The sequence below is a fragment of the Jaculus jaculus genome, chromosome 2 (genome assembly GCF_020740685.1).
Source record: "Jaculus jaculus isolate mJacJac1 chromosome 2, mJacJac1.mat.Y.cur, whole genome shotgun sequence".
NCBI lineage: Eukaryota > Metazoa > Chordata > Mammalia > Rodentia > Dipodidae > Jaculus > Jaculus jaculus.
Window position 1 is genome coordinate 156,959,581 of NC_059103.1, and position 16,767 is coordinate 156,976,347.

At 38.9% G+C, this 16,767-nt stretch overlaps 1 protein-coding gene across 5 annotated transcripts in view; it reads left to right on the forward strand.

Annotated features, from left to right (window-relative positions):
• Positions 1-16,767, forward strand: part of Wwp1 (WW domain containing E3 ubiquitin protein ligase 1) — a 139,288-nt gene that overhangs the window by 34,955 nt on the left and 87,566 nt on the right. For all 5 annotated transcript variants that reach the window (XM_045143224.1, XM_045143223.1, XM_045143227.1 and 2 more), the window contains 3 exons: positions 4,552-4,642; positions 8,907-9,045; positions 10,522-10,646. In XM_045143224.1, coding sequence (XP_044999159.1) covers positions 4,573-4,642; positions 8,907-9,045; positions 10,522-10,646 — 334 coding nt within the window. In that variant the 5' untranslated portion in view covers positions 4,552-4,572. The remainder of the gene's footprint in view (positions 1-4,551; positions 4,643-8,906; positions 9,046-10,521; positions 10,647-16,767) is intronic.

Here is a 16,767-nt window from a genome sequence, read left to right on the forward strand (position 1 = left end):
TTCACAGGCTTGTGTTTATCCAAAATGTTGGAATGCATAAAATTGTTTGCCTTAATTTGAGTTTGCCCTCATTTTAGCTTCTGTTGGAATGATAATATATTTGAAACATTATATTGATAAATTGCTTTTCACTTTAAAGATTCATGTTTAATTCATTTAAATGAAAGGTTAAATCCACTAAACATACTAAATCTGTAATCCAGTTTTCCTTGTCAACTTCTGGCACAAATTTTGTCTTTGTTAACATAAACAACTAATAATATGTCACAAATCATAAAATATTTTCTCCATTTAACCTCCATTTAGCCATATTATTTTTGGAAAGTAAATGATAATGCCAAAGTTAACCTCAACACTTCTAGGAAATTCTTGAAATTGATGGTGTTTTACTCTCTTGGCCCATAGGAAAGTCAGTCTTGATAATTTCTATGACATTGTTCCTTTTAAAATTCTTTTGCTCAAATATTTTTTTTAAATATTTTATTTTATTTATTTGAGAGAGGGAGAGAATGGGTGTGTCAGGGCCTTGGCCTTCAGCTACTGCAAACAAACTCCAGACACATGTGCCACCTTGTGGTTCTGGCTTACGTGGGTCCTAGGGAATTTACCCCATATCCTTTGGCTTCTCAGGCAGCCCTCACAAATTTTCTTTATGTAGTGAGCAGTGATACTACTTTAAACATGTCCTGATAGTTCTGTTCTCTTCTATTAATTTTATAAGCCTTCTCTTTTACCTACAATTGCTGGGGCATCATCTGTAACTACCACAGATATGTTGACAGTTGACAAAATTGCCTTAACAGAGTTTTTTTTTTTTACTGCTTTGTATAAATCTCTTGATCTCATTGATTTGTTTTTTAATAAATATTTCATTCATTTATCTATTTGAAAGAGAGAGACAGAGAGAGTGAGTGTGGACATACCAGGGCCTCCTGTCCCTGCAGACAAACTCCAGAGAAGTGTGTTCACCTCCAGGATTGTTGGGGGAACAGAGCTGTCCTCGGTTTTGTCTCCAGAGTGTCCTGCTTCTGGCTTACCTCAGCCTCCAAGCCTCAGTAGTCATGCCTTAGGCTGAAGGAACAGACAACCCCCCATGTGGAGATCCTCAAACCTATGCAGCCTAGAGTGGGACACCCAAACACAGCTCTGGGCATTGAATAGACCCAGTTGCTAGAGCCCTGGAGGATCTGAGGACTTGGGGGCACCCATCTCTAGCCGCCCCCCCAGGCTATTTGCACTCTGCATTGGAGAGCAGGTTTAGTCCTCAGTGTCTGGAGGAGAGAGTGCCTATAGCACTCAGACTTTGTCCTGCAGGACCAGAAAGGCTCATCCAGGACCTTGTCTGGAGCTCCCAGCACTGAGGAAGAGGCAGACACCCACACGGGTCATTAAAAAAGATATGGGGAAGGCTGTGGATGAGCTTAGGGCCCAGTTATGGAGGAAGATGACTTCCTAGAGGAGGCCATGTGAGGAGGGAAAGGAGGAGAGGCTTGCAGGCTGTGAGCATGAAGTGAGCTAAGGCAGGAAGAGAAGAAAGAATGTGGGCTGAGTGCATGTATGTGTGTCTCAAGCTGCCAGCCACAGAGGAATAATCGTTGGCAAACTTAACTTTGGTAAGGTTGGTGTGGAGGCTCTGTGGAGGGTCAGGAGGGCCTTGGAAAGCCCAGAACAGGCAAGCTGCCACGGAGGAGGAACTATGTTGCAGAAATATCAGGAAACCATGTCTGTGACTTGTGGAATAAAGGGGCCAGTGGGCAAGAAGAGAAGAAAATAAACATAATTCCCTGATGCGGTTCTGTCACATGGTAAGATGCAAATTTGTGAAGATGACACTAGGGTGATAATGGTTCCTACACACCTTTGTGAGGAATGGACAGGTTCCAGAGTGCCTCCTGTTATCAAGTGCCAAGTGGCTGTTTTATTTCTTTGGCTAAGTAGTTTAAGACATGCTAGCATTGTTGTAGGTAACTAGTAGTCATTTGGAAACAGTGTTCCCATATTTTTTCTTTTTTGTTGAGGTTGCCATGTTGTGAGGAAAGAATGCATGGTTAGGTCATTTTTTAAGCATCAAAATTTAATTTTATGTCTCCTACTTGAGTTGAATCTTGCATTGGCCTTAATAATGCTGTTTTTTTTTAAGAAAATATTTGTTTATTTGAGAGAGAGAGAGCACACATGAGAGCAAGTATGCATGGTACAGGCTTAGGATAGTAATTTCCCATACTTGAAAACATAAGAGAACTTGAAAAGTAGGCAGTTGGTTTTAATTCCTCCAGGGTCTCTTTATATTAAATCATGAAATTCTTTCAGAATATCTGGCAGATCATATTACTAGAAATTGAAAGTTTTAAATTTCTACTTTTTTATCATTTACTGATTATTTAAAGGATTCTTTTCTGTTGGTTGTCTTATGTAAACATGGAAATTATAGCTGTCAGTTACATGTAATTCTTACACCTGTTTTTGATCTGCAGAATGAGAACACTGATTGAAATAAGGCCAAAGAACCTGTGACTATGACTGAACCAGTTAATTGTATAATAAGCAGTTATTTGTCCTATCTTTTAATCTGGAAATACAGGCATTCAAGCATATGGAACTATAAGCAAGTGAAAAGAATAAAATAATTTTAGAATATTGTTTCCTAAATTTGGAGAAGAATCTAATCAGAGGACAGAAAAGATGACAAATTAAGGCAAAATCAAGATATAAACATTGGTATTCATTACTATTTATCTGTCTTGGTCAGAATGTCTAGTTTGTCTTTATTATGTTGCATCAGTTACTTTCTCATTGCTGTGAAAATTACGTGACCAGAAACAGTTTCATCATGCTGTGAAAGGCATGGTAAGCCTAAGGGGACGTCCCTGCCTCACATTGCAACATAAGAAGCAGAGAAAAAACATCCAAGGGCCCTTGGGCTATAATTCCTTAAGGCCTGCCCCAGTGACACATTTCCTCCAGAAAGGTTCCACCTCTTCAGAGTTCCACAGCATTCCCAACATGAGCCTTTGGGAACCATTTTACATTCAGACCATTACATGGGTTCAAAGCAGATAGAAGTTGAGGCTTAAGATATTTGTTACTGAGAAGAAAGCTGAAGTTGCCTCTCTATTTTATTTCAAAAATAAATATTAGGCAGCAGAGAATATGGATTACAACTTGATCAAAAGCATCTGAAAGGAATCATACAATATTTACCAAGATTATAAGTAACATAGTATATAAATCTAGGTTAATTTTTTAATAAAATTGTGTGTGTATACACGAGTTTATGTGTTTGTGTGTGTGTGAATGCAGGTGTGCACATGTGTGCCATGGTGCATGTGTGGAAGTCATAGGATAATTTTGGGTCAGTCTGTTTATCCCTTTTGAAACAGTGCTTCTCTCCATCTTGCTCTTCTGTTCTTTTTGCTGTGCTCATTTCTTTCTCTGCCTCCCATCTTGCTGTCAGAGAGCTGGGATTACAGAAGCCCTGTGTGGTTTCTGGCTTGGTGAGCTCTGAGGATCAAACTCAGGTCCTCAGGTTGCAGCAGTCACCAGCAAGCAGTGTCTTATCCATTAAGCAAACACCTTATCTGTTTATTAGATAATAGTTATATACTACTTAAATTCCTTAACTTGATGATTACTGTGATTAGTTAGAATGTGTTTTATTTTTGTTTGCTTGGGTTCTTTTTGAAGCAGTATTTTATAGCTTAGGCTAACCTAGCTCATTCTGTAGCCTAGGTTGGCTTTGAGTTCATGGCATTCTTCCTATTTCAGCTTCCTGAGGCCTAGAATTAAAGGTAAGTGGCTATGTCTGGCTTTGGAGAATTTTTTTTGTTTTTGTTTTTTTGAGGTAGGGTCTCACTCTAGTCCAGGCTGACCTGGAATTCACTACAGAGTCTCAGGGTGGCCTCGAACTCACTGCAATCCTCCTACCTGTGTCTGCCATGCTGGGATTAAAGTCATGTGGCACCACACCCAGCTTTGGAGAATAGTTTTATTCTTAGGATATAAGCATTAAAGTATTCATGAGTAAAGGGGCAATATACATAAGATATTCAGACAATACATAAAAATATAATAAAACATTAACTTAAATTTTTTTTAATATTTTATTTATTTGAGAGAAAGAGGGGGAGAGAGAAAGGAGAGAGAATGGGTGCACCAGGCCCTCTAGCCACTGCAAATGAACTCCAGACACATGTGCTACCTTGTGCATCTGGCTTATGTGGAAAATGGGGAGTCGAACCTGGGTCCTTAGGTTTTGCAGGCAAGCACCTTAATTGTAAGTTATCTCTCTAACTCAAATATTATATTCTTAGTATTATGATTTATTTTGTTTCTAAAATTGACTCAGATTAGATTTACTAGAGATATATAGTGTGTGCCTCTAATACTGTCTGAATTTTTACTCAGCATGATGATGTTCATGAACTTACGATAGATTGAAATAAGTTCATTTCCATTGATTCAATTGAACAGGCTTTTTTAAAATGAACAGTTGTAATCATCTTTAAAGTTGCAATATCTTATTTAACACATGAATGAATTATCTTTTTATAGTCTTGAGTTGAAGTTTGGGACATGGCCACTGCTTCACCAAGGTCTGAGACTCAGGATAACCACAGTGGAAGGTTACAGTTGCAGGTAACTGGTAAGTGGTTGTTACGTGAATGTGGATTTTATACTTGAGTGGACAAACTTCTTCCCATAAGTGTCACTCTTGGGCAGTATACTAGAAAGTTGGGATGATGTGACTTGGACCAGGTTATAGTATCCTTAGGTGCGTTTCCTCTATTCTCTCCTCATCTTTGCTTTCATCATTTTGCTAATTTTTTGAAGTAAGATCACCATTGCTGATTATCAGGGAGGAAGCAAATTTGGAGGGATTTGAGAGCCTTTGTTTTAGTAATAGGATACCAATTGAGATCTCAGTTAAGGCTCCAGCTTATTCTTTCTTTTTATTTTTTCATTTTATTACATAAATGTTCTCTGAATTGATTTTTTTCCTCTGTGGTGCTAGGGACACATGCCCAATGAGAATTCTGCCCCACTGAGTTACATATCCAGTACAAAGTCGCCTTAGCCCATTTTTATGTTATAACATACTCAGAGAGCGTCAAGTAAAGGCCACTGATTGCAATCTGACAATTTGATGTCTGCAGTATTCTCTGTCCTAAGCTAAATTTCTAAGTCCTAATTTATGTGTATTATTAACATGTATATTTTGTTTTGCTTTGAGTCAGGTTGGCCTAGAACTCACTGTGTTAGCCCAAGATGCCTTTGAATTTGTGATCCTTCTGCCTCAGTTTTCCAAGTACTGAGACTGTGAGACTGTAGGCATGACCAGCATTTTTTTTGAGATATGATCTCAATACATAGGCCATATTATCCTGCTTCAGCCTCCTGAGTACCCAGACTATGTATGTGAACCACCATGTGTGGTCTACATTCTCTATTATTTCTGCTCTTAATCTATATTTGATTGGTAGCAACAAATATGAGTAAGTGTAGTGGACTGTGGGTGTAGCTCAGTGAGAGTGCTTTCCTGATGTACCTGAGGCTGTGGATTTGATCCCTAGTTCTATAAATAAATTAAAATTAATTAATTGTGATCATAGAGATCAGGAAAACTATAATAAAAAAAATCCAACATATTCTGTACTAGTGTAATACTTTTACCATGAAAATTAGCATATTGGCATTCAATAATATAATGTCTTCAAATAGTTTCGATTTCAACATTTTCAACATGAGAGGGTCAGAAGCATAAAGTTTATAAGATATATACAAAGAATCCTTGCTATTGGTGGCTGGATGAGTGGGAGACATTTTCTATAACAGTATAGCTTCTGATAAATAACCTCCACCAGGGCCATGGTTAAACTCAGTGGGCCATGCATACAAGCAAAACAAAAGACATAAAATTAGAAAAGGGACTAATTGGAAAGAAAAAGGGATTGTGTAGAAAGGAAGTTGGGTCTAGAGATGGTAAAGGAGGGGATTATCATCAAAATACATTATGTACATGTATAAAAACTGATTTAAGTTAAACATTAATTGGTAATAAAAATTCTACAGTTATATAATAAATGTTTTCTGGCAGGGATATTAGTGGGCACGTTGCATCTGAAGACATTTACTGTTTTCTTAGAGTTACATTTAAATAATGGATAAAGATAGAAACTAGCCAGGTGTGGTAGTACATGCCTATTACCACAGAACATTGGAGCAGAGGCTGGAGGATTGTGAATTTGAGGCTAGCTTGGTCTACATGATGAAACTACATTTCAGTAATAATAATAATTAAGTGCACAGTATTGAGGAACCTCTACACTTTGATGGGAGCATACACTGATATAGCAGTTTTGGAAAAAATAGTCTTTTAGTCAACTAAGACTTACTAGCTAGCAGTTCTGCTTGTAGTATGTCCAAGGGAATGAAAACATATGTTCATACTGAAGCTTGTATGCAAATGTTCATAGAAGTAGTAGGTACAGTAGCTATAAGTAGGAACTGTCCAATTATCTATCACTTGGTAAGTAGATGAAAAGGATGATATGTCCATGATGGATATTATATGACAAGAAAAGAAATATCTTTTTGTTGTATGCTGCAATGCACATGAAACTGGGAAACATTATGGCTAGTGAAAAAAGGCAGTCACTTACATGAAATGTCCAAAATAGACAGTCTGTAGAGAGAGCCTAATAGTTGTCTAGTGGGATTCAGAGTACTTAATGGTATGAGTTTCATTTGGGGGTGTTGCAGTCCGGGTCGCATTGCTGTTAGAAATCACCTAACCAAGAGCAGCTTCTGGGAAAAAGAGGTTTATTTGGCTTACAGGCTCGAGGGGAAGCTTCACGATGGCAGGGGAAAACGATGGCATGAGCAGAGGGTGGACATCACCCCCTGGCCAACATAAGGTGGAACACAGCAACAGGAGGGTGTGCCCAACACTGGCATGGGGAAACTGGCTATAAAGCCCATAAGCCCGCCCCCAACAATACACTCCCTCCAGGAGGCATTAATTCCCAAATATCCATCAGCTGGGGAGCTAGCATTCACAACACTTAAGTTTATGGGGGACACCTGAATCAAACCACCACATTCCGCCCCTGGCCCCCATAAACTGATATCCATACATGATGTAAAATGTAATGCATTCAGTCTGACTTTAAAAGTCCCCATAGTTTTTAATCAATCCCAATGATCATACATCCCCATAGTTCAAGATCTTCTAACTGAGCCATAATACCAAAATATAACCTCAAAAAACCCATAATGGCACAGAACAAATATTCGCACTGCAAAAGATGGCATTGGGCATAGCAAAGAAACATTCAACCAAGACAAGATTTAAAACAACCAGGGCAAACATCAAACTCTGTAGTTTCAAGTACAGCAAATCTAGCCAGTGAGAAATCTTCAAGTCCGATAATTCTAAGCAGCAACAAGTCTCTGGCATTCCAATTTCGCCCCTCCAGCTAGGCTACTCACAGTCCTGGGAAACTTCACCGGGGCCGGCAGCTCCTCGGCAGCCATCTCATGGTCCCGGCATCTCCACTGGGTCTCCACTGCAAGCCACGGTCCATCTTCATGGCCCCATGGGGTCTCTATGCAGGCAACCAGCAAACCTGCTTCACACTGCCCATGGCCATTTCCAAAACACAAGACTGTGTTGCAAACTCAATGACCCTCTTTCCAGCATTTCTTATACTCCACAATACCAGGTAGGGTGCCAATTTGTTAATCCAGGGGGGAATAAAGCAGACTTTGAAGAATAGGACACTCCTTGAGCATTCAGGCCCCTTCTAAAGAGTCTACATTCTTCTTGTTGCCCCAGCGCAGGTCAGCTAGCCCAGTCTCAAAGGTTGTAATCTCTCAGTTGCAGCTGAACGGGCAATAGTTCACCCAAAGATTTTTCTTTCTGTGCCATATCCCTCTGCACACACCAGTTCATTTCTACGCAAAGCAACCCTGCACAACTTCTCAGGACATGGGCACAAGAGCAAGCTTCTCACACAAACTGCTAGCCCAGTCCAGGCAAAGCTTTTTCTCACCCTCATAAGCCAAACCTCACAGTCCATAGTTCTTACTGCCTTCAGGTCTTTCAGCTGTGACCAGGATAGACCATCAAGCTGTACTTACAGCACTGCAAGGCATCTCTTAGGCCAAGGTTTCAACTCCTTCCACATTCCTCTTGAAAATCAGCTTCAAAAGGCCGAAGCCACACAGTCAGGTGTCTAGCAGCAACCCCACTCCTCGGTACCACTTTACTGTTACAGTCCGGTTCGCATTGCTGTTAGAAATCACCCAACCAAGAGCAGCTTCTGGGAAAAAGAGGTTTATTTGGCTTATAGGCTCGAGGGGAAGCTCCACGATGGCAGGGGAAAACAATGACATGAGCAGAGGGTGGACATAACCCCCTGGCCAACGTAAGGTGGAACACAGCAACAGGAGGGTGTGCCAAACACTGGCATGGGGAAACTGGCTATAAAGCCCATAAGCCCGCCCCCAACAATACACTCCCTCCAGGAGGCATTAATTCCCAAATATCCATCAGCTGGGGAGCTAGCATTCACAACACTTAAGTTTATGGGGGACACCTGAATCAAACCACCACAGGGGGTAACAAAAAAGTTTTAAAATTAATGGTGATATTTGTACAACTCTGTGAATGTAGAAAAACCAATTAATGTATTATTTAAATAGATGAATTGTACAGTTTGTGAATTATATCAGAAAAACTTGTTACCAAAAATTTCAAATGGCTTTCACACATTAATAGTTTCTCATTTTGTCAATAAGAAGAGTACTAGATGTAAAAGAGCAGTGCCATTTTGGGGAGTTATTATGAGACAATAATTATTTTTTTGGTTATACATGCTCACCAGTGATTAAAATTTTTGTATTAGTTTCTAGTGCCAAACTAAAAAGAAAAAAGAACTGGTTTGGGACAGCAATATATACAGAAGTAATTATAGATGGAGAAATTAAAAAAACAGCAAAATCTAGTAGTTCTTCCAATCCAAAATGGGATGAACGGCTAACTGTGTAAGTACCTTTAAAGAATAAACAAAATAACTTGTGTTTCTCTTTTATAAACTAAGTTATTGCCACTCAGTCCTTTGTTGAGCACTTTGGTGTTGCAATAAATAGCATCAATAAATCGTTCTTAATTTTGACATATGTTAAGAATGGTATAAATTTGTGATAGGTTATTTTAGAATTTGTTTTTATTTACTTATTTACTTAGTAGAGACAGAGAGAGTGTATGAGGATGGGAAAACCAGGGTCTAACTCCAGATACATGTGCCACCATGTGCATCTGGCTTATGTGGGACCTGGAGAATCGAACCTTGGTCCTTAGGCTTTACATTCATGTGCCTGAACTGCTAAGCTTTCTCTCCAGCCTATATTTATATACAGTAAAAGTTTTATAACTGCTGGGTGTGGTGGTGCATGCCTTTAATCCCAGCACTTGGAGGTCAGAGGTAGGAGGATCGCAATGAGTTTGAGGCCACCTTGAGACTACATAATGAGTTCCAGGTCAGCCTGGACTAGAGTGAGACCCTTCCTCAAAAAAAACAAATAAAAAAAGTTTCATAACAAATACTATTGCTTTTTTTAATATTTAGAAATTTGTTCAGATAGAAACAGTATTATTGTGATGTCTCTAGGACTCTTAACTTAGTCCTGTGGTTCTGTTGGTTTGTTAATTATACAAATTCCTAGGTGGTATGTTAGTTACCTACTCATGGCAGAGACAAAGTACCTGACAAAAATCAGGTTAAGGGAGGAAGGGTTTATTTCTGCTTACAGTTCCAGGTTACAGTCCCTGATGGCAGGGAAGGCATGGAGAAAGGAGTTTGAAGCAGAACTGGTCACATTAAGTCCATAGTGTGGAAGTAGAGAGTGATGAATACTGGTGCTCAGCCATCTCTCTCTATTTTATATAATCCAGAACCCCAGCCTGTGAAATGTTACTACTCACAGTTAAGGTGGGTCTTCCCACCTATAATTAACCTAGTCATGATAGTCCCTAACTACATGCCCAGAAGCTAAATTAGCCTTCATAATTCCTCACAGGTGATTCTAGGTCCTGTTAAGTTGACAATCCAAAATTCATAATGTATATGAAAGTAGATATTTTTATTCATAATTCAGACAGTTTAATCTTACAATATTTGTTAACCTGAATTTGTGGTTTTAGAAAAATTGGAGAAAGTGATTTAAAGGGATTTTTACCTATAGTGAAGATGTGTCCTTCAGTTTTTTAAGAAAATATTTTAATTTTGTTTATTTATTTGAGAAAGAGAGAAATAGGCAGGTAGAGAGAGAGAATGGGTGTGCCAAGGCCTCTGGCTACTACAAACAAACTCTAGACACATGTGCCCTCTTGTGCATCTGGCTAATGTGGGTCCTGGGGAATTGAATCTGAGTCCTTTGGCTTTGCAGACAAGTGCCTTAACTGCTAAGCCATCTCTCTAGCCCTGTTTCTAAATTTTTGTTATAATTTTATTCTTGCAGAAGTGTGACCCCACAGACCACTTTGGAATTTCGAGTTTGGAGTCATCACACTTTAAAAGCAGATGCTTTATTGGGAAGAGCAACAGTGGACTTGAAACAAACTCTGTTAACACACAATAGAAGATGTAAGTTCTTTTCTAATTTGTGTTTCTTTATGAATGTATTTTAGATACTGTAAACATGATCTCAAGCCCAAAAGTGAAGTATAATGTTGTGCTCATAAAGAAGAACTTCAATTCTTGTCAGTGACTGCTTTTAAGTTTATGATATCATATAGTACATATAATATTTGTTTGGGCTTTCTATGTTCTATAGATTTACAAAGTGATCTCAGTCACCTACCAGTATATTGACACTAGTAATTGTCACTGATTTATTACTTCTTTCTTATATACTTTAAAAGTTGAGCCAGACATGATGGTGAATGCCTGTAATCCAAATACTTGGTAGTCTGAAGCAGAAGAATTGTGAATTCTAGTCTAGCCTGAACTATATAGCAAGATCTGTCTCAACTCCCACCCCCTTTTTTCAGTGTCAGGATCAAATCCAGGGTCTTGTGCATGATAAGCAGATGCTCTCTGCCTCTGAACTCTCCCTCTAGCTCCCGAGCATACCCACTCTTTTTTTTTTTCTTGACAATAGCAATTATATTTAGATTAAATAAATTCTTCAACTTTTCCTTTTTTCAACAGACAACCAGTTCATTGTAGAAAGTATGAAGAAATACAAAATCACAGAGGTGTATAGAAATCTTCTATAGTCTGTCCAAGGATAACCACTCAGCGATTTGTCCAAAGATAACTCATAGCAATATTTATTTTTCATCTTCTAGTTTATCTTCTGCCAAAAATATTTATTAGTACAACAAATGGCACGTCTCCATGATTTAAAATTTTCTGGCCTTTTGATACATAAGATAAACATTTTATACATACGTATGCATAGGTGAATTCTTATGTTTATGCATGTTCATATGTGTGCACAAGTATACATGTGCACAGGTGCACATATATGCATGCATGTATGTGTGTGCATGTGTGTTGGAGGCCAGAGGATAACCACTGCTATCATTTCTTTTTGAGACAAGGTCTTTCATTGTCCTTGAGGTTGCCAGTTAGACTAGACTGGCAGGCCAGTGAGCTCCTAGGTCCCTGTTATTTCTGCTTCCCCAATATTGGAGTTATGTACATGCCACCACATGTGGCATTTTTACCTGGGTTCTTGGGGTCACTCTTATCTTGAATAGTAAGCACTCTGCCAACTGATCTACCTCCTCAGACTTAACATTTTTGGTATTATACCTAAGTTTATAATTTTACAGAAAGGATTCTTAAGTTTTATCAAATTCTCTGAATATATCATTCCTTGCAGATTAAAAAACAGAGTTCTTAGCTGGGTGTGGTGGCGCATGCCTTTAATCCCAGCACTTGGGAGGCAGAGGTAGGAGGATCACCATGAGTTTGCAGCCAGCCTGAAATGACATTGAATTCCAGGTCAGCCTGGTCTAGATTGAGACCCTACCTCAAAAATCCAAACAAACAGATAAAACAGAGTTCTAGGGCTGGAGGAATGGCTTAGTGGTTAAGGGGTTTGCCTGCAAAGCCAAAGGACCCATGTTCGATTCCCCAGGGCCTATGGTAGCCAGATGCACAAGGGGGCACATGCGTCTAGAGTTTGTTTGCAGTGGCTGGAGGCCCTGGCATGCCCATATTCTTTCTTTCTTTCTTTCTTTCTTTCTTTCTTTCTTTCTTTCTTTCTTTCTTTCTTTCTTTCTTTCTTTCTCTCTCTCTCTCTCTCTCTCTCTCTCTCTCTCTCTCTCTCTCTCTCTCCCTCCCTCCCTCCCTCCCTCCCTCCCTCCCTCCCTCCCTCCCTCTCTCTCTCTCTCTCGATCTGTCAAATAAGTAAAAATAAAATATTTTTTTTAAACCCACAGAGTTCTAGTTCAGAATTTTTAAGAGCTACATGATGGTTTTTCACATCATTATTGCTGAATTTTGGGCACTTCTAATGGCTCACTCAAACTACTATCCTTGTTGACATCTGTAAATCTATGCTGTCATCATTGTATTTCCTTAGGTATTTTTTCATTAATTCCTAAATTTAAGACTGGGGGCATCTTAGTGGTATAGTACCTGCCTACGCATGTACAAGACTCTGGACTCTGTTCCTAGCATCATAGGAAAAATAAATAAATAATAATCCCTAAGAGTTGTTTTACTCTTATAGGGATTAAAAATACTGGTGTTTCTTTTTTAAAAGTTCCTTCTGAAAATTCACATTTAGCTTAATCTGATTTTGATAAGGTTTTGAACATTAGTAATTGTAAGGCAAGAAATATGTTATTGTGGTTTCTACTAATTAGAGTAAGCCATACCATTTTTATATAAATTTTGATTTGAAAAATGTGGTCTTGATTGGATGGATAGATAGCTGAGCTGTTAAAAGCACTTCCTGAGCACGCATGAGGACCTGAAGAGACCCAAGAGACAACTTGAGCTTGATCATCAGGACCCACATGAACAGCTGGATGGGGCACATGCTCCTGGATCCCTGGTCTGATGGGAAGCAGAGACCCAAGAAGCACCAGAGCTGGGAGCTGGTGGTGGTGGTGATGAGGGTGACAGCAAGCTACAGGATCAGTAAGAGACTGGCTCAAGAGAGAACTGGCAGAAGAGTGATGGAGCAGGACATCCAATGTTTCACTCTGGCCACTATAGGCAAGCATACCCTGCAGTAGGCAAGCACATGGGGCGCTGCATAAGCACATACACGTGCACATAGAACAAACACACACACAAAGGAAGAAGAAAAATACTGTTTTGAAACATTATAAATTTGATGTGTGACTTTTTACATCATGCCATTTTTTTTTCTTTGTACAGAAATAATTAATAGTTATAAGCATATAACACTTTACCTGGATTTTCATTATTACTTAACCACTGCTGAACATTTTGATTGTTCCTAATTTTGTTATCTTCAAATGTATTGAACTTCTCTTCACTGGGTCCTAGAGTCCTTGGATATTGTGGGCATGCTTTTTTGTTGTTTTTCCTTGCTGATGAGTGAGTTTAGTATTTCTTTGACCTCATTCTCCATCCTGACACTCTCTTCTGTTTGGTAGAATTTATTGGTGATGCTTTCCATTATGTTCTTTTGTTCAGTTCTTTAAATTATTTATTTCAATGTTTCTAATTTTTTTAAATCTCAATTTCCTTGTCTAATTTTTTTAAATCTCAGTTTCCTTCCATATTGCATCTCATCCATTGTTACAGCTTACTATAACTTAAGTAAAATCACGATTAACCTAACACGAATTATCTGTATCCCCACTATTCCTCCAACAAAGGACAAAAATAAAGTCCAATTGAAGCCTACTAAGGAAGTTTCTTTACCTCTTTACATATAAGTCCTATTGAGCTTTGTTCTTTAACATTAATCTGTTTTGAGTAATGAGCATAACTTGTTGATTCCAAAATCTTTAACTCCTGCAATCCTTTAATAAATTATTTCTGAACCATTCTGAATTTAAGTTGTAGCATTTTTAGCTTGCTTTTCTTTACTACCAGATACAAATATATAAATTGTATTTCACCCTCTTAGCTTGTTTCCTAAATTACAAAGAAAAATTTCCTCTGTTGTCAGAAATAAAACCAGGTGCAAGATGTGGTAAGGATATATAAGAAATAAAAGTTCATTGTGATCTGAACTCAACTTGAGTTTGGTGAATGGTCTTTAGGAACATTGAGAGAATAGAAATGGAATGAGCACAGATTTAATAGGTTGGAAAAGTAAAATGCACAAAAGCTTGGTTAGTCTGAATGCAGTTAGGTCACCCTGCCTGCTGGCTAGAATATTGCCAAAGTTAGGATTGCTCTCCTCCCACATAGATGTAGAGCTTTGCCTTTTCTTCCTGTTTGAGTATGACACTCAAGTTGTAGGAAAGACAGAGGAAGAATTCACCTGTGTATTCCCCTTTTAGTAAATGCTCCAATAAGATGCCATATTAATACATTTTAAAAGGTAGAATTTTTATTAAAGCAGTTATTTGATTATTAATAAGGTCAGAGAGTAATTGGTCATTCATATTTGTTAGTTTCATGTTCCTTGTACACTTTGGATTGTTTTTTCTAATGATATAAAAGTGTTATTTTTCTCTAAGCTAATCATTTTACCTTGAGTTTTGGTTTGAGAAGTTTAACTTTTTTTTTTTTTTCGAGGTAGGGTCTCACTTTAGCTCAGGCTTGCCTGGAATTCTCTATATAGTCTCAGGGTGGCCTGGCCTCGAACTCAATGTGATCCTCCTACCTCTGCCTCCTGAGTGCTGGGATTAAAGGCATGCAACACCATGCCCGGCTTAACTTTAACTTTTTAAAAATCACTAAATTGCATTATTTTTCTTTCTTCTTTTTATTTTTTATTATTATTATTATTATTATTATTATTATTTTGGTTTTTCAAAGTAGGGTCTCATTACAGCCCATGCTTACCTGGAATTGACTGTGTAATCCCAGGGTAGCCTCAGACTTAGTGGCAATCCACCTACCTTTGCTTCCCCAATGCTAGGATTAAAGGCATGTGCCACCATGCAGGGCACATTTTTCCTTCTTTTTAAGTACAAAGAATCCTTTCCAATCTCTAAATTTTATAATTATTTATATTTTTATTTATTATTTTTTATTGACAACTTCATAATTATAAATAATATCCCATGTAATTCCCTCTCTCCTCCCGGGTTCCCCTTTGAAGCTGCACTCTCTATCATATCCCCTTCCCCTGTCAGTCAGTCTCACTTTTATTTTGATGTTATGATCTTCCTATTATGATGGTCTCATGTAGGTAGTGTCAGGCAGTGTGAGGTCATGGATATCCAGGCCATTTTGTGTCAGGAGGAGCATGTTGTAAGGAGTCCTACCATTCCTTTGGCTCTTACATTCTTTCTGCCACCTCTTCTGCAATGGACCCTGAACCTTGGAAGGTGTGATTGAGATATTTCAGTTCTGAGCATTCCTCTGTCACTTCTTCTTAGCACCATGGTGCCTTCTCAGTTAACCCAAGGTCACTGCCATCTGAAAAAACAAGGTTCTTTAACCAAAAGTGAGAGTAGCATTAATATATGGGTATGAACATTAAGAGAAGTGCTGGTGAGGATAGTATATACTTTTAGCTAGAGAGCAATAGATGTTACACTCCTAGGGCTCATGACTACCCCTGTTGTAGGTTTTTGGTATCAGTGATATATTCCCTCCCATGGAACAGTCCTCCAGTCCAATTAGAGGGCAGTTGGTTTTCCCCATAACAGATGTGCCACTATTAACCCCATTGGCCTGGCTGGCCAAATATAAGGCTTGCAATGTCTACTGTTGGTGTCTTCACTGGTGATTTCTCTCTCTCCCATTGAACTGTATGCAGTGTGGCTGTTTCCAGCTTTCCATCAGCTGGTCTACATGGAGGATGTTTTCAGCTCAGGTCCAGCAGGATTTCTCAGTGACCTTGCAGCCCAAGTATGCGAAGTCTTCAGCAGTAGGGTCTTACCATCTATTTCTGGTGGGAAACCAAGGGCCTTGGCAATGGCCTGTAATGTTTTGGGTGCATCAGGGACCTCCCTGGCCAACAACTCACTGGACAGTATCCCATCCCTGGCACTGAAAATATTCTAGTAACAATCTGTGGCTCCTGTGTGTTCCATTGTCCAAAAATGTAGGTTTCCATATGACTTATTTATATCCTCTTAAATTTTAATTTGCCCTCCTCCATCTTTCCTTACTCAATCTCTTCCCCTGAACTCACTTAGGCCTTTTCACCCACATACCCAGACACATAGTGACACAAGCACACAATGTCTCACTTGCACACAAGGGGGCACACATGTCTGGAGTTTGTTTGTGGCAGCTGAAGACCCTGGCATGCCCATTCTCTTTCTTTCTCTCTGCCTCTTTCTGCCTCTCTCTCTCTCAAAATAAAATAATAAAAAAGCAAATCAATAAACAAAATTCCCCCCCCCAGAATCTTCAAAACACAACTCTAGCTAGATCAAAAGTTTTCTAAAACTTTGAGTGTTTATATAGCATGCATGTGTAGGTGCATGTTTGTGTGTATATGTGTGTATACACAATGATGTATCTGTAGAGGCCAGAAGTTGATGAAGGGTGTCTTCCCCAGTTACTCTCCAGCTTATTTTTGAGACAGGATATCTTGTTGAATTTAGAACTCGCCTGATTTAGCTAGCCAGCAAGCCCCAGGGAT